General features: G+C 38.8%; 1 protein-coding gene across 1 annotated transcript in view; it reads left to right on the top strand.

Moving 5' to 3' along the window:
• The window catches only part of LOC111863007 (dynein beta chain, ciliary-like), a 124625-nt gene extending 107278 nt beyond the window's left edge, over positions 1 to 17347 (top strand). Inside the window, 14 exon segments of the mRNA XM_033750747.1 lie at positions 864 to 1012; positions 2070 to 2237; positions 3165 to 3297; positions 3852 to 3995; positions 5150 to 5287; positions 5599 to 5824; positions 6702 to 6877; positions 7945 to 8023; positions 8694 to 8857; positions 9008 to 9190; positions 10351 to 10524; positions 11462 to 11610; positions 13818 to 13950; positions 16264 to 17347. Of these exon segments, the coding sequence (XP_033606638.1) occupies positions 864 to 1012; positions 2070 to 2237; positions 3165 to 3297; positions 3852 to 3995; positions 5150 to 5287; positions 5599 to 5824; positions 6702 to 6877; positions 7945 to 8023; positions 8694 to 8857; positions 9008 to 9190; positions 10351 to 10524; positions 11462 to 11610; positions 13818 to 13950; positions 16264 to 16425 (2178 nt within the window). The 3' untranslated portion in view covers positions 16426 to 17347.
• Positions 17348 to 24836: the final 7489 nt, after the last annotated feature.

The raw sequence follows: 24836 nt of genomic DNA, 5'->3' as shown, positions 1-24836 counted from the left end.
CTAGTGTGTGTTAAGCTAAGCTCAATTGTTCTTACTTTTAAATTATTATATGATCCTAATGTGAACTAAGTCTTGTCCACATAGGAGAGGAACTCATCTATGCTATAAAAGCAATGTTTTAATAGAAATAGAAATTATGAACTGTGGATTAATATTTTGGGGGAACTCTTCACATAGTGTAATAATTTTTAAAATACAAAAGAATATAATTAGAATCATTACAGGATGTAGAAGTAGAGATTCATGTAGAGAATTATTTAAGAAATTAAAAATTCTACCTCTTCAATCGCAATACATATTATCGCTTCTCTTATTTGTTGTTTACAACAAAGATAAATTCAAATTAAATTCTGATGTCTATAACATGAATACTAGACAAAAATATAACTTCCACCTACCCTCATCAACTTTATCAGTATATCAAAAAGGAGTCTACTTTACTGGCATAAAAGTGTTCAACAATCTGCCACAAAGTATTAAAAACTTGGGCAATGATACTAAAAAGTTTAAATCAGAGTTAAAGAATTATCTACATGCTCATTCCTTCTACTCTTTAGATGAATACTTCAATGTAAATAGAGAATGATGTAAAATTAAGTTATATTAATGTTTAAGCTAAAATTGCCTGTACTTATGTATGTAACCTTTTGACTTGTTCTGTATCCAAAGGTACTAACCTGCTTAGGATTTATAGAATGTAAATAAATTCAATTCAAAATTCAATTCAAAAATAAGTCAAGAAATTAAATCATGTTATCTTATGGCATATTTTGCCTAGTTTTATACATATATAAAACTAGAATTTTATCAAATTTATGATTGTTATATTGACTCTGATCCATTACAACTGACATTTTCTACAGATTTTGCTTATGAATGAGGAGATCATGTCATCTGATCTGGATTTCCTTTTGAGGTTTCCACTCCAGCCGCATGTTGTCAGCCCTGTTGACTTTTTATCTAACAGCAGCTGGGGTGGTATTTGCAGTCTATCTGCAAAAGATGAATTCAGGTACAGTACACAGAAACTATGTTATATTTTAGCTTATGGTTTTACGCTCAACTTTTTTTAAGTTTCATGGGGTGCGCTGAGACTTAATCCACTTGGTACATTGGCCACTAATTGGCCTATTGTACCAACCCTGGATGATAGATGAGTATGGAGCATTATATGGAATAAGAATTGGCAAGGGAAACAGAAGTACAAATATTATGTTTTTGAACATTATCCTCTGTCTTGCCTTTGTCTAAAAACCATCCTGTTCAGGAGATAGGGACTAGCTCTATTGATTGGGCCCAACTGAGTAGGTTTTTTGTACCTGAGGACGGAGACAGAAAGCAATCTCCAAAGCGTTGTGTTTTGAAAAATAAACAGGACGGTTTTTAGATAAAGACAAGAAGATGGGTAATGTTCAAAAACATAATATTTGTGCTAATGTACCATTATCACCAACTTTTAGATCTTAGAAACAAAAGTACTAGGTGGAAACCTGCCCCAGTGCCAGTTTCCACTAAAAATCCCACATGACTTGACCTGGGATTGTGATTGTGATATGTGAATAATTTGTTACATTTGAAAATAGTATAACCATTACTCTCATCTCAGAAATCAGTTTGAAATTTACAGAGACAGAATATGAAATTTGCACTAATGCAAAGATTTTTTTTAAATAATTTTGCTCATCAGATTTCATGTCAAAATCCATTAAATGGCCTTTCGTTGTCCTGTGTGGGGCTCATTATTAAACACAGTGAAAGTTAGAAACTTGTTTATAGTGCAAGAGGAGGAGTTAGGTGTACACTGCATGAGATTTAGAAATTAATTTTTATTGTTACTGTGTTGGTAGTAATAAGGTGGGGAAGTGATTTATAATCTCCTTAATAAAGATACTTGTATAATGATTGAAGAATTATATAAAAGTATTTATTATTTTGTTCAACATCAGGTAATAGATTTTTTCAGGTATCTTTTGATTTGCTTCAGATGAATTATATTTATGTCCATGGTGTTCTAAATATTGTAATGTGTTTGCTGGTGTTATATGTAATGAAGACTAGGATGGTTGCAGAAACCTAGACAGGGATATTGAGATGTCACCAAAGCGATGGAAGAAGCTTATTAAGTCAGACTGTCCAGAACGAGAAAAGTTTCCTCAGGAATGGAAGAACAAGACACCACTCCAAAGACTGTGCATGATGCGTGCATTGCGACCTGACAGAATGAATTATGCAATTGCGTAAGTTTTTCACTTTCTCTAATTCAACATTTGGTATGGTAATATATAAATTGAAGTCATTTATATTTGTTTAACATGAGACATTTTTGCCATTACACTTCTATTAATCTTGGAATGACAAGCCGTCCAGTGTGACCAAGTTTTAATAATCCAATAATTTATGTGACTTTACATGTTTCGGCCCTTTGGATCCATCTTCAGAGGCTCAGGAGTAAAAGGAATTTGCCTTTTAATTTATAAAGAATTTAGTATAGTAAGTTGTACAGCCCAGAGGTCCTTTCCTCGGGGGTAAAGCGGTCAGGGCGTGAAGCTGACCATTCATATCCATCTGGTGCTGAAGTCAAGAATGGTAAAGATATGCCTCCAGTCCCCCATACGTCTTCATGGCATGATGCTTAATTACCTAAGCACAAGGACAACTTCACTTACTTTTACCTTTATGTGGAGACAGGAAATGTGGAAATTTATGGATTTTCTAAAAGGAGGCAGAAAATACATGTGTCTTCTGTATAGTGAGTCACAGGATGCTAACACATTACGTTAAGATGCAGTGAAACTGCAGACTGCAGTTTCAAGAGTGAGGATTAAATGTGAGAAATGCTTTAAACTGTAAACTAAGTTTAGTACCCTTAAAAGCATGAGTGACTTAAGTTAGAGATACATGGGGAATATGTATATAAATAAGGTATAAGAGATACTTTTTCTCTACTGATAATAGCTCTGTAAATAACATAGGGAAATAGGATGGAGTATAATTTCATTATTTATGACTACTGTTACGTTATGTAAAAGGGGCTGTATCCTTTAATTATTCAAAACTAAAAGAAAATAGGACTTAATTAATCATAATGTTTATGTGAATTCTGTAATCCTAAATTAAATACTTCATATTTGTACATTTTATATTTCTTGTAATTTCTACTTCAGAGCATTCATAGAAGAGAAACTCGGAGCTAAGTATGTTGAAGCCCGGACAGTAGAGTTTTCTAAGTCATTTGAGGAAGCAAGCCCATCTACACCCATCTTTTTCATCCTGTCTCCTGGTGTGAACCCCCTGAAGGTAAATGATGGTACCTGTATTCGAAAGGAAACCTTGGAATGATAAATGCATGTAAATTAAGTTAGGTGAGAGAGAGCCACAAAGGAAGGGAGACGTGAACACACCGACACAGACAAAGTATCATACATTGTATTCACAATAGTGAATCTTTACAGTAAGAACATAATGGAAGACTAAACATTTTGAAGGTAAACCAGGAGGTAGCCAAAAAGTGGAAAGGCCCAGATATGGATTACTGGAGGATGTATAGAATGATTTATGAGTGCTGAAATTGAAGAAATGTAGACAAAAAGGCAAATAATAATTAAAAATCTTTCATAAAAGAGTCTGCAGTTCTTAGAGAACTGTACTGCTATGGAGTAAGGAAGTAAAAGGGCTTTTGCGTAATACAGAAATAGCTGTCCCAGAAGTTTGATCATTTTTGTTACACAGCATCAAGACACTTAGGAATGAATCAACATATCCCCCCCTAATATTTTTTGCCATTAAAAGCAGCAGTAAAAAGGAGGCATATTATGTGAGTAAATGAGATAACTAAGATTTCTGTCTTATAGGATGTGGAAGACTTAGGGAAGAAGCTGGGCGTCACTCTGGGTAACGGCAACTTCCATAATGTGTCGCTAGGACAAGGGCAGGAGGTGGTGGCAGAACAAGCTATGGACACAGCAGCTGGACAGGGACACTGGGTGGTGCTGCAGGTGATACTGAACTCTGTGTATGGCTGAGGAATGTAGGTACAGCGCACCCCCATGTTATGGACATTCAGGTTATGGAAATTGTAAGAAACAATAAAATTCATCATATTGGACCATAAGTTTGCTCTGATGGAAATGTGGAATGTGTACTGATTTTTGGAAATGTCAAACAGCAGCAAATTCAACCAAAACTAATTTTCTTAAGATATTATTTGTCAAAACATTTATGTTATATATGCATGAGTCGGAGTCATAGCAGTACATGTAGCTGCCCATTGGTTAGCATGCGTCCATATGTCACTGATGTAAGGATGTGGATGGTAGCATGGTCGCTGTTCCCATCTTATTCCAAATTGCAGCATACTTCTCGTATGCTGTGGGGAAAGAGGCCATGGAGTGAAATGCAAATGCTACACCCAATGGAGCATGATGGGAATTATATTCAGTGTGAATCTTGAAGAAGTGTGTTTTAATTCAAGTCTTGACAGTAAGTAATTTCCATAGGAGTGTCTCTCCGCTTATAATGGAATAAATAGAAAAACAAGTTTTGCATTGTGGAATTCCTTGATCGAGTATTCAAGAACACATCCTGTCTATAACATTGAGGCATGCTATACCAATCTGGAAATAAGGAGAAAGGGGTTGCATAATATTGAGATTAAATTTGTACCAGATAACATTTACATAGCCAGTGTAAGTTATAATTAGCCAGATCTGTTATTTTAGAATCAAAAGATTTTACACTGTTAAAACAAGAACCCACCACTGAAAAATATCTGAATTAATTAAATATGATCCATGTTAGCATAAACTATTTCCATAATATTCACATAATATTATGTTACTGAGTCTCTGTTAACCTTTTGAGCATTTTCCATGCGGTATTCCCACCAAAATTCTATATGTTTCTTGTTTTACTGCCAAAATTATTTATCTAGTCTGTTCATAACCTTGGTAGTACTAGAAAGAGAGTATAAATTGTGAAGTTTCATGAGTTTCTTCATTCTCTCAAATAATTTTGGGAAGGTATCTCAGAATAGGATTCTTGTGCTGTATCTGTACTTAGTGATTTAAAATCCTACAGTCAGACATATTTATAATACATCTGTAGCAGCAGTATGAGCCTGTCTTCATGCAGAGCATTCGAATATTCACAGAATATTCATTTGGTCAAGAAGTGGTTGCCAGCACTGGAGAAGAAGTTGGAGCATTACAGTCAGGGTTCCCATCCAGACTATCGTGTGTTTATGAGCGCAGAACCTGCAGCCACTCCTGCAGCCCATATAATTCCACAGGTATATGGCTTTTCTTTCTGTTATAGGCACACCTCTGTTATGCACTGCCTAGTGGGGGTATTATTTCATTTATTCACCTTCCATAAATCCTGTTTGAGAAGCATGCCTCTTGTCACCCAAGTGAGATATTGAGAACATATTGATTAAACTACATGGAATCACATTCCATGAAATAATAATTTTAATAATAAAAATACTGATAATGAGGAGAACACAGTGTTTTACAAGAAAAATGCTTTTACTGTCATGTTTCTGTCATTTGACTATCATTTTTTAATTCATTCCCAAAGAGATGTATGTCTTATTTGCAGGGAATCTTAGAATCTTCAATTAAGATAACCAATGAGCCACCAACAGGTATGCAGGCAAACCTTCATAAAGCTCTGGATAACTTCAACCAAGAAGCCCTTGAAATGTGCAGCAAGGAGGCAGAATTCAAAGCTATCCTGTTCTCTCTCTGTTATTTCCATGCAGTTGTGGCAGAGCGCAGAAAGTTTGGACCTCAAGGATGGAATAAGATATACCCATTTAATGTAGGTTAGTGTCATCATTGTTCTCTGTTGAAGAAGGTATATGCTGAACCACCATACTGTGGAGACGTGTAGGGAGCAGGAATCAAGACAGAGCTTTATATATCTAACAAAATTGAACAAAGTGGTCAGCTTCATTCTTCAGGCATTTTATCCTCAGCATCCCTTGGATAGGAAGCCAAGTGGAGCCTTGCCAAGAATTGAACCTGTCATCCAGCCCATAACTGGTAACTTTGCTGACTGACTGACTTCCAAATTATGTTGTATTAAAAGATAGTGTGAGTGTGTAAGAAAATGAAAATAGGTCTGTCAGGATATTTCATCATCAGTTTCATCTTTCATGAACATCGTCCTTTGATATTGAGGTAGCCTCTTACAGAGTGAGACTTCCATTTAATGTTTATATGGAGAGCAGTGGATTTGGATATCAAACTGAGGGAAACCTTAAATGAAGGAAATTGAACACAGAGACGATTGACTTGAGATCATTGAAGTTGAACACCTAAAGAGGGAAAAACCATACTCAATACTATTAAATTGTGGGGTTTCCCTGTCTCCGGCTGTATTTTGTTCACACTTTGTTCTGATACTGTCATAGATCAGAATGTTTGAGCGTCTGGATAGGTAAGAATTAAGGCTCCCTTTTTCTCTACTATCCAGTTTTGTTTTTTTCTCTTGCCAGTTACATCATAAGAGCTAATATGTCATACATGAACATCATGGAATTTAGTGAAAGTTTAAGCATCGTCATGTATTAAAGTTGCTGAGATATATGGGGAACAAAACTTCTTGAAAATCTTATTCCGTAACCGTTTCAAGCAGAAGTCCAAGGGAAAAATAGTGTTGTGTTATATGTTAATATGTCATCTCCAAAACATGCACAGGTGACCTGAACATCAGTGTCAGTGTTCTGTACAACTATCTGGAGGCAAATTCCAAGGTTCCATGGGAAGACCTGAGGTATTTGTTTGGTGAAATTATGTACGGTGGCCACATTACTGATGACTGGGACCGACGGCTCTGCATCTCATATCTGGAGGAACTCATGCAACCTGAACTGGTAACTTGAAACTAGATCATTATCCATAGTTCAAAGAATGAACTTTGTGCATAAACAATTGTCTGGAGCCTGTTACATGTAGCTACAATAAATAGACCAGATTACTGCAAATGTTCTTATGCTGTAGCTAAATCTCTCCAAGCCCTTGGGAACATATGGCATAATGTAAGCATTCAGGGCCTGTTCTTACATTTCATATAATTCAGTAATGCACATTCACAGTATCAAAATTAGATAAAGATAACGGTGTTTGGGATGCGATGGAAAATTTATAGATCAGTTCTCAAAAGCATTAGTACCTATCTACTGAACAACAGAGTATTATATCCTAGAAGAACATAATCTTAACATTCATCACCATGAGAACTTAAAATCTCAAAATTGGATTAATCACCTAGTCCCAGAGGTCAGAACTAATTTTTGTATTCTTTCACAGTGAATAAAGAAATTGACATATCATAGGGAAAATGTATATGTCCATTTGTCTGATGCTTCATCTCTGAAACTGTTCGATGGATCTGGTATTTGGCGTACACAACGATATATACAAATCCTATTTGAAATTTTTGTTGTTGTGATAAATGCGGTAACATAGTTGGTTGAGGCACTATGCTACAAGCCGGAAGGTCACTGGTTCGATTCCCGATGAGGTCCTTGGATTCTTTTCATTTGTCCTGATCCTTCCAGTCACACTGTGGTCGTGGGGTCGACTCAACCTCTAACAGAAATGAATACCAGATATCTTCCTGGGGGTAAAGGGCGGGCAGCTCCTAAGGCTGAGAACCTCACTACCATCTATGAGCCAATTGTCTAGAATATGTGGGAGCCTCAACATCTCACCCCAATGTGGGCCTTCATGGCCTGTTACAAGGATAGCTTTACCTTACATTAAAGTATTCTTTTTCAATTTTGTTTCTTGAAAAAATTTTGACCTGCTTCTACATTCACTTCAAATAAGTTACACACTTGTGTGTAATCTCTGTTAAGTACACGAGGCTTTCACACTTCAGAAAGTAAAACAGATTCTTGAGAGAAAAATTATGCTACATCATTTTATACACTCGCAGGTTGATGGGGAACTGACGTTGGCTCCTGGTTTCCCAGCACCTCCAAACACTGATTACATAGGATACCATGCGTACATAGGTATGTTTACTAAGTTTGTTCAAAAAATATATGTAAGAAATAAAATGCTGCACAGTACATCAGCATGAAATTCTGTTTTCCTGGTACACTTGTCTTCTTCATTGCCTTTGTTGTATGCAAGTTGGTAGACTTCTTTCTCCCATGGCCATTTTTGTTCCTTGCCATCTCTTTCCTTTCCAGTATATAGCTTATTTTGGGTCATCCAGTAGGTCCCTTTCCTTAAAATTTATTTCTAATGCCTTTCTCAGTATCCTTGTTCTGTTCACTTTTTTCCATTAAGAAACCATTTTAATCACTTCTCCAACTTGTCATGCCCCCCCCCCACATACTCCTCAACAATTTCATACCAGGTGCTTAGATTTTGCTTTTGTTCCTCCTTGTAATTGTCCATATTTAATAATAGTACATTGGTATCAGTTTAAAATAATACACTTTGTAGAATAAAATATTAATCTTTTTCATCCATAATTCTTGTAGATGGTTGTAAAAATGAAGACATAATTGGTTACATTTTCATAATACTCTGTTTCTGGAAGAGATTTATATACTTTACACTGGGTGCCAATAAAATTTCTCTCAAACATAAGCCAGGTACTCAAAAGATTAAAGCAACAGTGTTAGTGATTAACTCGTAGGGACATGATTTATGAAGCTGTCATGCATTTCCCAGATGAGATGATGCCTCCAGAATCACCATACTTGTATGGATTGCATCCAAATGCAGAAATTGGTTTTCTCACCACCACCTCTGAGAACCTGTTTCGGACAGTGTTCGAGATGCAGCCACGTGATGCTGGAGCTTCAGGTGGAGCCACTGTCACTCCAGAAGAGAAGGTATGAAGGTATAATTATAGTATGTTTCAGACTCACGTTAATACAATAGTATACATCCCAGCATAGCTTTTGCACAGCAATATATACTATGGAATACATTCATACAGAAGAGCTTAACATGTGTTTCAGATAATTTTCTTTCCATACTAGGTAAAACAAATTGTTGATGAAATATTAGAGAAGCTACCTGATGATTTCAACATGTTGGAGATAATGAACAAGGTAGAGGAGCGAACACCTTATGTCATTGTTGCTTTCCAAGAGTGTGAGCGTATGAACTACTTGACAGGAGAGATGAAGCGCTCACTGAAGGAACTGGATCTTGGACTCAAAGTAGGTTATGTGTAATATATCACTGCATATAAACACTTTGAGCTTGTTTTAGAGAAATCCCAACTCAGTTTTGCCTTTAACTACAGGTGTAACTTTTCTGAAGCTCGCACTGAACAGATACCAGAAATTCTGTAGAAATATTTACCAATACTGAAGGGTGAGGTAAAGTGGCTGATTGATTACCTCCTGCTGTTACTAATGTGGGAGAAATCTAATATAATGTGGTCTATTTTGCATGTATACCAAGCGTAGTTGGTTGAGGCACTATGCTACAAGCCAGAAGGTTGCAGGTTCAAGTCCCGATGAGGTCACTGGAGTTTTTCAATTGACCCGATCCTTTCAGCTGCACTATAGCCCTGGGGTCGACTCAGCCTCTAACAGAAATGAGTACCAGGAATATTCTTGGGGGGTAAAGGGCTGCTGGCACATAAGGCCGACAACCTTGCCGCCATCTATGAGCCGATTATCTAGAAAATGTGGGAACCTCAACATCTCACAACCCTATGGGCCTCCACAGTCTGTTACAGAGATACCTTTACTTACTTTTACAGAAGGTATATGATACACCAATAAAAGGCAGTTACCATGAATTTGTGGTCAGATTCATAGATTTATTAAGGCTGCTGTCTTTGATGTTATTTTTTCATTTTGAAAAATAAGTGCCAATGATTTGGAATAAAATGCTGCCTCCTTCTCTAGGATAAATCGTCAAACTATGTGACATCAAAACCCAGAAGACAGTAGTTTTCTTGGTCAATACCATGAGAACCTTAAATATCACAGTGAATTACTGTTCACAGGCCAGAATATTTATAAATGAGCACATCGTTTCTCTCTTACAATATTTACCTACATACAAATTCATTCTGTATTCACTGTGATAATTTTGAAGTAATAACACTTTCCATGTCCAATTCTCATATTCCATAAAGTTTTCCATAGGTGACAACAAGCCATACTTCTGTGGAATAAAATATACAGTTTAAAAGTAACTGCCTCACTTTGTTCTCCACAGTGTTCACAGCATTTTTGATTTTCATGGATGTCTGGTGGTTTACCAAGACAGTCTTAGAAAAGTTCTCTGTTATACAGGTGCAAAATAAAGACAGACTGAATACTTTGTAGAAACCAAAGCCTTTGTAATATTGTGTCTCTGTCAGGGGGAACTGACGATTACTGGTGACATGGAGGAACTGCAGAATGCTCTCTTCCTTGACCAAGTACCTCGCATATGGACCCAACGAGCATACCCATCTCTCCAGGGTCTCAGTGCCTGGTTTGCTGACCTCCTCCTAAGACTAAGAGAACTGGAGACCTGGTCTACAGATTTTGTGGTTAGTTATTAATCATAATTTTGCTATTTCATAATTCTAATAGTGTGACATAAGACAGGTTACGTATCGCTTATTTTCTGGCTGTGTTCATACACTAATGATCTGCAACAGATAACTAAAATTATAAATTACTGATAGATGATCACACAACTTTAGGGAACGAAGGTTATGTCTTCTGCATGCAAAACCATCCAGCCTGGTTCAGAGGAAGCTGTTCTCCATCATCAGGAAGGAAGGGTTGAAAGTTCCTCTGACGCTTTGGTATTGAGCTTCCAGGCAGTACATTGTCACATTCCAAAAGACAGTATTCTTCATAGTCACCATCATGAGAACCTCAAATGTCACATTGTGCAATTAAGACACCATTGTCCATGTACTGGAGTTAACCGGAAGTGACTCCAAAAACATAAGGTTGCAGGAGTAGTTAGAATTTTATATGGAATTTGTTATTCTGTTGTTCATGTTCTGAATATACAGTGTGTGATTCACAATAATAATTGATAACCATCATGAGGAATAAGATACTGTTCTAAATAGTAGACCTATTGAAAATTTATATCACCAATTTTAAACACAAATTCACTGCATCCTGAATACCACTGCATGCTTTGGTGCTTTGTACTAGAAGACTGTGCCACCAAAAATATGTAAGAAATCCAAATATTTTCTTCAACACTTTCTCAGACACCTTCAACCTATGGTCTTCACTTAGGGTGTGAGGCAAAGTTTCAGATATATACAAAACAACATTAAAATTATAGGTTTCATATGTTCTGATTTTTAAGTTTTTTAGATAAAGGATGTGAAGAGAGAAGTTTCTGAACTAAATGGTTGCAAGCATTTCCCATATCCAGTCTGCTCTTACTTTCCTCATTAATATAATTTTCGTTTGTTAAGTATGAATCCCAAATATCTGGACTTTTCTGTTTCCTTTCAGCTACCATCATCTGTTTGGTTATCAGGTTTCTTTAACCCGCAGTCCTTCCTGACTGCTATTATGCAGTCCACAGCCCGCAAGAATGAGCTGCCTCTGGACAAAATGTGCCTCCAGTGTGATGTAACCAAGAAGCATAAAGAAGACTTCTCGTAAGTTGATTGAATTAAGTGTCCTGACCAGCGCAGTTTCATGTTGTTTTTAACCATATAGAGCTGCTGGTTGGCTCGTCTAACTCGCATCTCATTCTTATTCTCTGTGACCTCTCTGACATCATCTTCATTTTCTCCTGAATCTTAAGACATCGCTCTCATGGCCCCATTTTACCAGTCCCATCTATCCAGTCTGCCTGGGATGGCAAAATGATCTGGAGCCGCTCTGTCTTCATCGTCTCTGCCTTTGACTTCCAATGTGACTGCCTGCAAACTCCTCTTCCGTCTGGTTGGTGACTGCCATGTTCAGCAGTGTTGATTTTGAAATTCAATTTTGGACAATGCTGGGAGACAAGTAGGCCCTTGTTGCATGCCATTGTTATGCTACTGGTAAGGTAATTTTCCACTGTAACTTGCAACGAGGTATTAGTACTGCATCCCTCCCCCCAGCTAGGTGCGGGTGGGAGTCAGTATGCATGTATATTGTACCCAGAAATTTACATGTCGCTGAGTAGAGTGAACTCTTGTGGAAGATTAATTTAATCTTCTTAACTATACTCATCAGTAATATAAGTAAGGTCTATTCTGAGTTTTATGTTATGCTAGGAAGACTTCCATTTTATATCAGATGATTTTATCAGTTGGTTCCTTGTTACTAGTTCCGCCACTGGCTTGATCAGAATAGGGCTGCACTTAGCAGGGCCCCACTCTTATGTGATTCTTGTGAGCTGATTGTGCAGCCTGTATTCACTATTTAGTAACCGTACATAATCTGGCTTCCCAATGCAGTGGCCCAGGTTCGATCCTGGGTCTGGTCAAGTGGGATTTGTGGTGGACAAAGTGGCGCTGGGACGGGTTTTCTCCGAGTACTTCGGTTTCCCCTGCCAATCTTCATTCCACCAATTGCTCCACAATCACCCTCACCTATCATCTGGGACTGGAACAATAGGCCAGAAGTGGCCGCAGTACAGGGGACTTAGTCCCACCCCACTAGCAATAAAAAGACCTTACATAATGAATATTAAGTATAACTCCTGTTTGCTTATTAAGTCTAGATGGTCTTTTGTCCATAATGCTTAAATGCTATGATGCTTTCAGTGCTTAAAATACATAAATACCATTTCTTGTTCTTACATTATGTATTCATTTGCAGGCATAATCTTCTAGTGTGCCTAATACTTTCTAATTTTGTTTGATTATTAAATATATTTGTGTTCTTCCATATTCCTTATTTTCTTTGCTGGTATGCTTTCACTTGAGTTCTCAGTTGTATAGATTTTGGAGAGAGTAACTGGGCCTGTATGACCATATATGTACATCACTCTTGCGTATCTTGCTTCTGTTTACATCCTCTGTCTAATTTAAGAGAGGGAAACATACTGCTGAATCAGAGATGATTCTTGAATAGCATATAAACAAGTGGTGCAAATTCATGGAGAAAGCTTGGTCTGAGTTTTAATGCAGGTATCTCCAGACTTACTACAAAACTTATTCACTCATCAATATTACATCTCCTTGGATGTGACACCATGTCATCCGGCAAATGGGCACTAATATTTCAAAGGAATCGACTGTTTTTTGTATACCGAAGATGGAAGCTGTAGATTCTTGCAAAACATTGGTACTTATCTACAATATAGTGCAGCATTACCTTCACATGGTCACTGTCAAGAACCTCAAATTTCATATAACTGACTCAGTTTTAGCCTACTTTTCTAGAGTAGGCTTGTGCGAACTCCTTACTCTGTATGTGTGTTTGCGTGCATACGTGTGTGTATGGGCATGTGTGGGTGGGTGGNTGAAGAAAGTTGTCTTCTGGGTTTAGGCACCGTGTATTCTTCGTTTTGGCCGACGTTTCGGAGGAATGTAGCGCCTCCATCTTCAGAGCAGTTGAATAGCACTGCTCTCCACAGCTATTCAACTGCTCTGAAGATGGAGGCGCTACATTCCTCCGAAACGTCGGCCAAAACGAAGAATACACGGTGCCTAAACCCAGAAGACAACTTTCTTCAATAGAAAAATTGTTTGACATGTTATTTTCTATGCAGTCTGTGTTGTATAAGTGGAAAGAAGGTGAACAGTTCTTCCCAGAACTTCCTTATATGTGTTATACATTCTTTATACGATCTGTGTGTATGCAGTAAACATGTAGCGTAGTATCAAGCATGATACATGCAACACTCTTTTGTGTTTATCCTCCATTCCAGATCAGCACCACGTGAAGGTGCCTATGTTCATGGTCTTTTTATGGAAGGAGCTAGGTGGGACATTCAACAAGGCATCATTATGGAATCCAGACTAAAGGAGCTCTTTCCTACCATGCCTGTTGTCAACATTAGGGTAAGTGACAATATCAAAGGGTAGTTTGGTAATGCAGTGCATTTTCTGTGTTGTCATGTTTCACTGCACACTTAGTTAGTTAGTTATTGGAGAGGGTGGGTTTCCCCATGCACTGAGACCTGTATTGGTCAATTGTGCTTCCCTCTATGATATTCTACCAGTCTCTATATCCTACCGGTACTGGTGCTTACCATCAGTCCCGCCCAGCCAGCGAGACAGGCTCTACTAGCTGAGAGGTATCTATAATACTTCCCCCATCTACCAGAGGTATTAGAGACTGCTGTTGGGCGGGAAACGTCCGTAATTTGGCTCAGTGACCTCCTTTGGAGATATGAGGTTCTTTTATGTGCCGTAAAGCTACGACACGGGACCCACGGCTTAAAGTCCCTCCCGGAGGACTTGTTCCCTGAATTTTTCTGCCCTTAAAAATTCAACAACCTCCGCCGGGCATTTGAACCCACGTACTACGAGTCATGAGGTGGGAACGTTACCTCTAGACTACGGAGGCCGCTTTCACTGCACACTTACTTATAAATTACTGAACTGAAAAATTTACTTCTTCTTGTCACTTAACTGGTACCTGATATAATTACAGTCATGTGATTAGCTGGCTATATGACTTTGATGTGGCTTATTTTATATTCTTAGTTACTTCTTAGATACTGCAATAACAAAAGATTACATTATATTCCTATTTTTATAAGCTGAAGTATGTATTAAAACAGTGGTTCCCAGTTTAATTTGGCTGCACAAGTCTTTTGCACTCAAAACCCTTTTATGGATTTCCTACTAAGATTATTATATGTGAAGCTAAAAAACTAAACCACAAATAAATAAGGATGATAATAAATAAATATTAAATGAGGATATGAGGTCAACATAGTACTTAATTTCACGTATTTAGAAACAAAAATCACACTTCATGTATCAGAAAAATGAAGCTTAAGAAACTAATATGCCATGAATTTGCAGTTTTCAGAGTGAAGAATGGTTCTCATTTTTGTCTTGACAGATTTCCTTTTTTGTTTGGCTTGATAGTGGCATTTGTAATCTACAGAATCTTCAAAATGAAATTTTTTAATTGAATTTTAGAGTAATAATATTTAAATTATAATTTTTATACTGTGATGTAATTTTCTTTCACACTGCACACTTGATGGGCAACAGGCAATACATGTGGCATAGAAGGAGGAACTACACTGACCTCAATTAAAAAACTGATCACAGTAGCACATAGGGCTAGCAGTTCCCCTGAATTTCAGTGTACCTGATGATGGCCAAGTAGGCCAAAACATGTGGTGCAGTGTTGAATTTTAAATCTTGATATTGTTGAATGGTTGATGCTAAACAACTGAAAATAAATACTGTATCAGAGTTATGCTAAATTTTGACCATTTGTATGAGTATATGGGTGGGTGATCCACATCTGGCCAGCTAAACGTCCAACACCCTTAGATAGTTGGACATATAGATGAGTGGAAGGATGGAGACTAAGAAGAAATATTCATCAATAAAATGGACAACTATCTGTTAAACCCTTTCTCGTATTTGCCTCCTGCATCCTCTGATATTTGATTCAAATATTGTATTTATTGATTAATGGGTTTAAATAAATTCAGTGCCCTGGTTAATGTCACAGAATCAGCTGAAATCAAAACTTAAAAAGCCCCTTTAAAGTCATTGTAACCTAATATAGTATTACTATTTTCCCATGTTGTGTGTGGCACTTATATTACAATGAATTCCTGATCCATGTTAAATACTCGAATTTTCTCCACAACAGATAAATTCATTAACCCACTTATTAACATTGTAAATAAAGCGGCCTCCGTAGTCTAGAGGTAACGTACCCACCTCATGACTCGTGGTACGCGGGTTCAAATACCCGGCGGAGGTCGTCGAATTTTTAAGGGCGGAAAAATTCAGGGAACAAGTCCTCCGGGAGGGACTTTAAGCTGTGTGTCCCGTGTCGTAACTTTACGGCACGTAAAAGAACCTCATATCCCCAAAGGGGATCACTGAGCCAAATTCCAGGACGTTTCCCGCCCAACAATAGCCTCTAAGGCCTCTGATAGATGGGGGAAGCATTATAGACACCGCTAAGCAAGTGACCGAACTCGCTTGCTCAGCGGGACTGATGGTACGCACCATTTATCAGTAGGGTAAAGAGACTGGTAGAATATCATAGAGGGAAGCACAATAGATCAAACTGGTCGCAGTGTATGGGGAAACCCACCCACTAAAATAAGTAACTAACTAACATTGTAAATAATATGTGCTGAATTCCTTGTCTCTTCTCCATATGTCTTGCAGGCCATCACCCAGGATAAACAAGACATGCGCAACATGTATGAATGCCCTGTGTATAAAACACGTACACGGGGCCCTACTTATGTGTGGACATTCAACCTCAAATCCAAAGACAAGCCTGCAAAGTGGACATTGGCTGGCGTGGCCTTGCTCCTACAGGTTTAAATGAAAGTATGGGAATTAGGAGCGCATTTACCTCTTTCATCACCACAATTTTGAAGAAGCAAAGTCCACTTCATTCTTGGTCAATACATTAACTATCAACACATTTTCAAAATTATATTAGGGTTACAAGAGGAACTTGCCATAACAAAATTTCAAATATGCTAAGCTGTCTTAGATTCCAAAAATTTGCTAGCTAGTTTAATAGTTTCAAATAGCCTGTCATATTGCCTCCTAATCTAGCCTATGTAATCTCACATTGTACCCATGGACAGTGCCCCAGTGTTTGGAGGATGCATGCTAGTCGGAGTAAAGGCAGAGAAGCAAGATAATTAAAATCTTTATAAAAGACATCTTGACTGTTACATCATCTTAACACACAAAAAATAGAACTTCATCAAGTGTAACTAATTTAATAGTTAAAATCTTTCTGCCTTGTAGGACAATTAAAATCTTCAGTGTTCAACTTTTTCTTTCTTCTTTAGTAGTATTCAGCTCAATATAAAATATTTGAAAGCTGGATCCAAAATGTTAAAGTATGTATAATATTAACAGATCTATATTTTGTTATTCAAAATGTTCATTGAAAGCAGAGTTTAATAAGTTAAAACACATAAAATGTCTTTTTGCCTGTAGACTGTTAATAATAATTCAAGAAAACAAAAAAAAAATGTATTATTCTCCCTTACTCTGTTTCAACCCTTCAATGCTGCAGAACATTTAATTCCACCTCAACCCTGGGGATGGAGGATATTTAATCATGAAAACCCGAAAATGCAAGATTTCACTTAAACTGTAATAATTGGAGGGAAACTGTTTTGTTTCCCCCCCCCCCTAATTTAACACTGCATTCAGGAAAAGTATATGGAATCGGAGTATTGATCTACACTACTTCAAAATTATTTTTAGCATACTAAAAGTACAGGTAAATTTGTCCCTGTGCATAACTAATTAAGCATTATACCATGAAGGCATATGGAGGAGTGGATGAAACATCCACTACCCAATATGCCTTCATGGCATAGTGCTTAATTAGTTAAGCACAGGGACAGCTTTAACTTTACCGTATTATCTTAGAAATTGAGCATGGTGTGATAGTTGGGAAACCATTCCACACAGAGTCCTATGCCACACCAGTACACAGTGTTCTTGTTGCGCTTCTGACAAACAGCACACTGTCTCTGTCTTGGTTTCTTAAGTGGTGGAATCTTGGTCATAAAATATCTTTCTGTTAAACAGGGCAGTTCTTTGTCTGATGAATATCAGTCTGGTGCATTGTGTCCTTTAGTGTTAGCATACGTCACAAACAGTCCTCCAACTAACAAATCTAAAGGACAAATGATCATTTCCTTTCCCAGTGTTCTTCATATATGTCATCATGGTATTCAGAATTGAGGTATTCAAAAGCCTGTGGACTGTTTATAGGAATGTGCTCAGGAGGGCCGGCTGGGCATTGCCTAGACCACTTTTGTATAAACATGAACCTTTTTTTTTATCAAAAAAGGAAAATGTGCCAGTTGGTGAGGTGTAAAACTTTTTCTAAGAATTCAAATGTAATAAAATGCCACTGGAAGATGAATGTCAGACAACACATATATGAATTGATAGCCTACCGCTTCCTCTTTTATTCATACCAAAAGAATGAAAAACAACTGTTCAAAACATGAGCTGAAGTTTACCACTTCATTAATCATGTTATGTATTTCTGACATCATTGAAGGGTGAAAACTTATGTTTCTCTGAATCATTGACATGTATTACTAATGAATAGTTGAACTGTAATTAAATGACATACAGTGTGAACATAGCATGACTAACACCTTGCCATTCAACATACATAACATGCCTCCTTCCTTTGTCATGTGGCACTTGGATACGTGAGCAAGTAACTGCAGACCCTGGTATATCCCTTGAAATGGACCACATGTGACTCTTTAAATTTTTGTCTCAACTCCCACAGATGGTTTATGTTCTGCTTTTGGTTTGTATATCCTACCTTGTGTTGGTTCTGCTGTCAAGAGACAGGAACTAATTCTATCTATGGGGCCCAACTGAGTAGGCTTTTTACAAGAGGGCACAGACAGAGCCCAGCCTTTGAAAGGTTGTTTTAAATTAAAACAGAATTACTGATATTGCCAAAAGAAAGTCAATAATCATTTAGTAATTATTTAAATAGACAACAGTCTGTCAAAATTCCCGTATTTCTTTATACTTCTATCTTATGAACACGCTTCAAGCCAGTACTATGAGTGATGTTCTCTTTATGTGTAGGTATCAACTTTGAGTCTCATAGTACTCAGTAGGCCTACTCTGTACCACTTTTAGTGTACTGAAGAATGTGGATTCCTTCTTTGTACCTTTGTTAGGATATTGAATGTGTCTTTCTGCCTCAAATCAGCAAGAGACCTCAGTAAGTTGGATCTGAGTAATCCAAGAGAGAAATTAGCCGAGGCAGGCGACACTTTCATCTCAGTTTACTGCTGCTTTTACTAGTTTCCTGCTTGGCTTTCTCTTTGACGCTGCAGGTGGAGGTGGTATGCCCCTCCAAAATGTACAGGTCTATCTGAACTATACAGTATTCAACCAAGAAGACAATTTTCATAGTGCAAACACGATTTGTTGTTTAACATTCGAAGCTTTCACAATAAATAAATATACTAACATCTTTTCCAGCAATCAACCTTGTTACCATTCATTTAAAAACCAATATTTCAGAGATCTACCCTGTCTGTATTATCAGGTTCTGATGATGGAGATAGATGAGATATCGAAGGAATTGATTTTTAATGCAGCATTGACGTAACTGATTGTCCAAGAAGGTTTTAGCACTTTTTGTTACCATGGTTACTGTAAAATAATGTGAAGGTAACATATTCATTCTCATTGCAGAGCTAGTGTTTTTCTTATGGAGGGAAGAATGGGGAAAGAAAGTGACTTGGACACAAACTAATTCATATAACAGGAAAATTAATAATTTAGTTGGGGTTATGTCTCCATGTGAAATGTGTTTCGTCCTTATAATTTTTCTATGATAACATTGTTTAGTAGAAATGAGTTGGGCTGAATGGACATTTGGCTTGTATGGAGTATAGCTCTATTCTATAGCATTCCTTTTTTAAATATATGTCTAGTGTTTGGCATCTCTTCGCTTAATCCGACCGCCTCTGTGGTCTAGTGGTCAGAGTTCCTGCCTACAGATCCAGAGGTCCCAGGGTAGATTCCTAGCACTACCAGATTTTCTGAGAAGTAGTGGGTCTGGAACGGGGTCCACTCAGCCTCGTGAGGATAATTGAGCTATTTCAAGGAAAGAGCGGCCCCGGTCTAGAAAACCGAGATTAACGGCTGTGGGCGTCCATTGCGCAGACCACTTGACACCCTCTACCCGCAAAAGTTGGCACTAACTTCACCGACAAGTGGCGGTTGCTCGGTCGGTATAGTTCACTTGCGGACTACAGGCCACTGAGTTTACTTAATCCGTATATCTAAAACGTTAGAACTTGCTTCTCTGCCAATAAAATTGTTAGCAAGTGATTGTTATTAGAGTCAGAAAATGAAAACAGTGGAAGGTTTTCTTAAGACACTAATCTACAGTGCTCATCTTGGCTTCGATCGGTTGGATGTGCAATCTCCATGTCACTCTCTTATCGAAGATTACACCGAGATATTTTACGCTATTTACAAATGGAATATTTCATCCATTTAGGGTAAGACAAGACTCAGGCGGCCAAAAACCACGAGAGAAGTAAACCCCCTGAGTTTTATCTTCATTAATTTTAATATTCCAGCGCTCACACCAGGTCTCCATTGAGCTGAGAACGTGCTGGAGTTTTCTAACAATAAAACCCTCCTTGTGATCTGTTGCATATAGACAGGTATCGTCTGCAAAGAGGGCCAGGTGAACACCATGAGTTTGGGGGGCATCATTAATATACAAGTTGAAAAGCGTAGGGGAGAGGACTGAACCTTGTGGTGCCCCTGCTTGCATTTCCCTTGACGCTGACATTTCCCCTTCAACCGAAACCCTGAGTTTACATTGAGAGAGAAATGACCCAGTAAGTTTGGCCAAACTGTTCAAAAATTGCAATTTGGATAACTTACACAGCAAACCTGAGTGCCATGTGGCATCAAAGGCTTTTTCGATGTCCAAGGACACCGCGGCCATAGACATTTTATTGTTGAAATTAAGGGTCACCTGGTCAAGCAGCCTCAGACTTTGCAATGTCGTGCTGTGACATGCACGAAAACCAGACTGGCTTGTGTTGAGCAGGCCTCTTTCGTCAATATGTTTTTGGAGCAATTTCAAAACAACCCTGTCGTGGACAAGAAGCTGATCGGACATAAATTTTGCGGGAATTTCGTGTCTTTACCGGGTTTGGGTAAAGTTATTACTTTTGCTTCCTTCCAAGTATTTGGAAAATGAGAAGGCCGAAGACAATGAATCAATAGGTGCGTTAGATGGAACCAATGGCCGTCTTGGAAGGTGCCTGAGGCATTCATTTGGGGTGCCATCAATTCTGCAGGAATTCAAGGAATTTTTTATTTTTTATACATCACATGGTCTTATCCTTTGACGGGGGTTGTTGTCTGTGGTTTCGAGCTGAGCTTGAACTCTAGCCTCCACCCCCCGTTCATGGTTATTGTCACACAGATCGTGCAGAGTGAACTGAATTTCCAAACAGTCGGCAATTGCGTTGACTTTTTTCGGAAGGGTGAAATTTAAGGTCAGAAGCACAATGAATAGCGGTTGGTGCCCTGGGTCCTTCTCTCTTCAAGAGAGATTTCGCAATGGGCCATATAACCTGAGGTGTGACTTCAGCGTTGCCTATTTTTGTTTCCCACAGTTCAAGTGCCTTTTTTTGGGTCATTCACCTGATTGATTTTGTGACCCAGTTGACTGCCGTTATACAGCTGGATCCCTTGTTTCTTGCCACAATTTTTGTAGCCTCTGCTTATGTTTTAACAAACTATCTATAGTCCATTCGCGGAGACGAGACAGCGTAAACAAAGCAAGCCCCGCGTCGCCACAGCTGACAGCAAAGAGTGGACAAAGCGCGCAGTTACTCAGTGTACTCACTGCATTCGGACGCACGTTAACCTGCATTCAGACTGAAGAGTGATCTTTGGACGCCCCTGCAACGGTACACGCATCACATGATCGCTGCATGATTTCATTCAAAGAGCGAAGGAGATACCGCGTGCATTTGTTTACGAGGACTCTCTCGTCTCTGCGAATGGACTGTAGACCAGGAAGATCGTTGTTTATGTCCAAAAGTATAACTTTACATGTCAACAACCTATATGCCGAAGCAATAGAGGCTGCAAAGTTGCGCGCCGCTTTATCGGCTTCTACCTCTGAATTAATTTCTAGTTTAGGTGATATTAATTCAGAAGCGAGGCTTTGAAACCACTCCCAATCTGTAAATTTTTTCAACGAGTTCCGAAAGATTCCTAATTTTAACGTGATCCAGTATGTGGAATAATATTGGTAGGTGATCTGAATCCAAAATATCAGAGACGATGACATCTGACACTCTGATATTTTGGAGGACCACAATATCCAGCACGTCACCACTTCCCGCGGGGGAATAATGAGTGGGGCACTGTGGTGCTGAAATTTCGAATTCATTCATGTCAAACAAATCCACGAGTTTCTCGCCTGAGGGTTTTGAAACTCTGCTATTCCAAAATTGGTGTTTAGCATTCAGACCACATGCCAAAATAGACTTACATCTAAAGCTTAAGAGCTCAGTGATATCAGCATCACTCCAGGCTTTGCCTGGAGATTTATAAACAGCTGCAAGCAGTGCTTCGCTATTACCAATTGGTATGCAGACCCCTGTCGCTTCTACTGAAGCAAGTGGTGGTAGTTCTACATGGTTATGGGGAATGCCTTTTCTGCCTGAGTGGCGATCGGTTCTATAAACGTTGTAATTTGAAAGGAAGAATCTCTCATGAGGTTTCAGATATGTCTCTGAATACAGGGCCACATCTACATGTAGGTCTTGCAGCTGTTTACTGAGCTCATGCTATGACTTTGAGGGGCCTATGAACTCTAGTGGCCATTTTGTTTTATTAGGTTTAATACAATTTTCGTGATTGCCACAATTTTCTCTGCCTCTGACACTGCACCATTGAACTCTGTCATGATCTGCTGCGCTACAGTCACTACTCTCAATATATTGTCAGGGGTTGACTGTTTACAATTGGAGACCGAACTGACTGACCTGTTTCTTGATCCTGTACAGGGATATACATATATTTTGAAAACAGCATATGTGGTGACTGTAGAGCGACCTTTATGGCCATTTGTCACGCACGCTGAATGGCATTAGCCATATTTTATTTCAACGGCAGTGTAGAATTATGTGGGAAGCTGATGATTCTTATCGTCTGAAATGTAATGCCACATAATCTGGTAGATGGTTCCCAGGGTGTCAGAGGAATATTCTCCTTCCAGCTTCTGGGTACAGTCCTCTAACCAGACGACGAAAACAGCAAATTCATCCGAAAAGTCTGAAACATGTATTTTTTATTGCTAGTGGGGTGGGACTTAAGTTCCTTGTACTGCGGCCACTTCTGGCCTACTGTACCAGCCCCAGATGATAGGTGAGGGTGATTGTGGAGCAGTTGGTGGAATGAAGATTGGCAGGGGAAACCGAAGTACTCGGAGAAAACCTGCCCCAGTGCCACTTTGTCCACCACAAATCCCACTTGATCAGACCCGGGATAGAACCCGGGCCGCCGCGGTGGGAAGCCAGCGACTAACCGCTTCAGCTATGGAGCTGTAAACATGTACCAGACAGCGTCACATCCTATAAGATGCTAATCTTCTTAGACAGTACCGTAAGAGCAACAAGCTTCATATATTGGACTATGATAATGGATGTGATAAGTCCAGAATTTGGACAGAGGCAGTCATGAGGAATTTCGAAGCATTATCCTGGCATTCGCCTAGAGAGAGAAGAGCCCCTCCAGATAGCGCGTTAATCTGAGTTTCTGGAACTTACCCGCGTGACGCATGTTCATCAAAACGTGTATGTTCTCTGCCCCTGTTGCGCCCCAAGGCTTCAACTGACATGCAATTCCCAACAGAATTCTGCTGTTACATTACACAGTACAGTCAACAGCTTAATGCTACGTGACACGTTCTTCACAATATTCAGAGTACTATTTCGTGACTAAGCCGGTCACGGTAGCCGAGCGGTCTAAGGCATGCACTGTCTTCGCTCGCTCGGAAGCCGGGATCGTGGGTTCGAATCCCACTCAGGGCATGGATGTTCGTGTGCGTTTTTCTGTGTTTGACTACAGGTAGAGGCCTTGCGACGAGCTGATCACTCGCCCAAGGAGTCCTACCGAATGTGTAAGATCTAGTAAACCGAAGTGAAACGGAGAGTTTCATGGAGGTAGGCCTAGGCCCAAATTGGGGCTGTAGCGCCACAGAAAAAAAAATTCGTGAGTAAAACAGCTTCAGCAGTGAAATGAGAAGAGGATTTTGTACTAAAAGGAGGAATTCCAAATTGGTAAAACGTGGTTCATAATCAGGCTTTCCTAGTCAGCTTAGTTTAGTTTTTGTTTCTATTTTATTGGAGTGGATTGAGAATGAGGCCACTTGATATGTCGGCCACTAATTGGCCTATTGCACCAGCACCGTAAAATAGATGATGATGATGAGTGTAGAGCAGTTGGCGTCATGAAAATTGGCAGGGGAAACCGAAGTACTCTGAGAAAACCTGTCCCGCTGCCACTTTGGCCACCACAAATCCTTCATGACATGACCTGTGCTCGAACCCGGGAAGCCGGCGACTAACCGCCTGAGCTATGGCACGGTCCCTAGTCAGTTTACTCTGCTCTCATTTCATTAACGATGAAAGATAATATTAAATATATACGGAATGAGAATGTGGACAACATATTACCTAGCTCAGGATAGGGTCCAGGATGGGCCTTTCTGTATATGTAAAAATGAATAAAAGACGAAAAGAATTGGAGATGAGATGTAAACGCATGCTCGATCATGTGACATAAGCCTATCAGTCCCTAGAAAGGAAGACAGAGCATAAAAGTTTATTTAGAAAATGGAAAAATGTCAGCTTCATTAAAACATGCAGTTGTCCGTTGAAAGAAAGAAGTCCTATTAACTGACCATAGATCTATAGTAGACCTGTATAATTTTGTAAATTCAAAGTTTCGGTCATTTTCATTACAACAGAAATATAATTTATATAAAATTATTTTCACTGTCCCTATCTAGAGGCCGTGAACTTGAATAGACTGATCATTTTCTGGAATGTCAGTTGTACGCGAAATAAATGAAATTTGGGTATGTTGCACAGTATCAGCTACAAGATAGAATCAGAATGCGAAGAACCCATTATGCTGCCTTGTCAAACCATTTTGTAATATATTGTGTATTC

Source organism: Cryptotermes secundus, unplaced genomic scaffold (genome assembly GCF_002891405.2).
Source record: "Cryptotermes secundus unplaced genomic scaffold, Csec_1.0 scaffold1894, whole genome shotgun sequence".
Classification (NCBI taxonomy): domain Eukaryota; kingdom Metazoa; phylum Arthropoda; class Insecta; order Blattodea; family Kalotermitidae; genus Cryptotermes; species Cryptotermes secundus.
The sequence above is the reverse complement of the archived record's forward strand: the minus strand, read 5'-3'. Positions and strand labels throughout refer to the sequence as shown.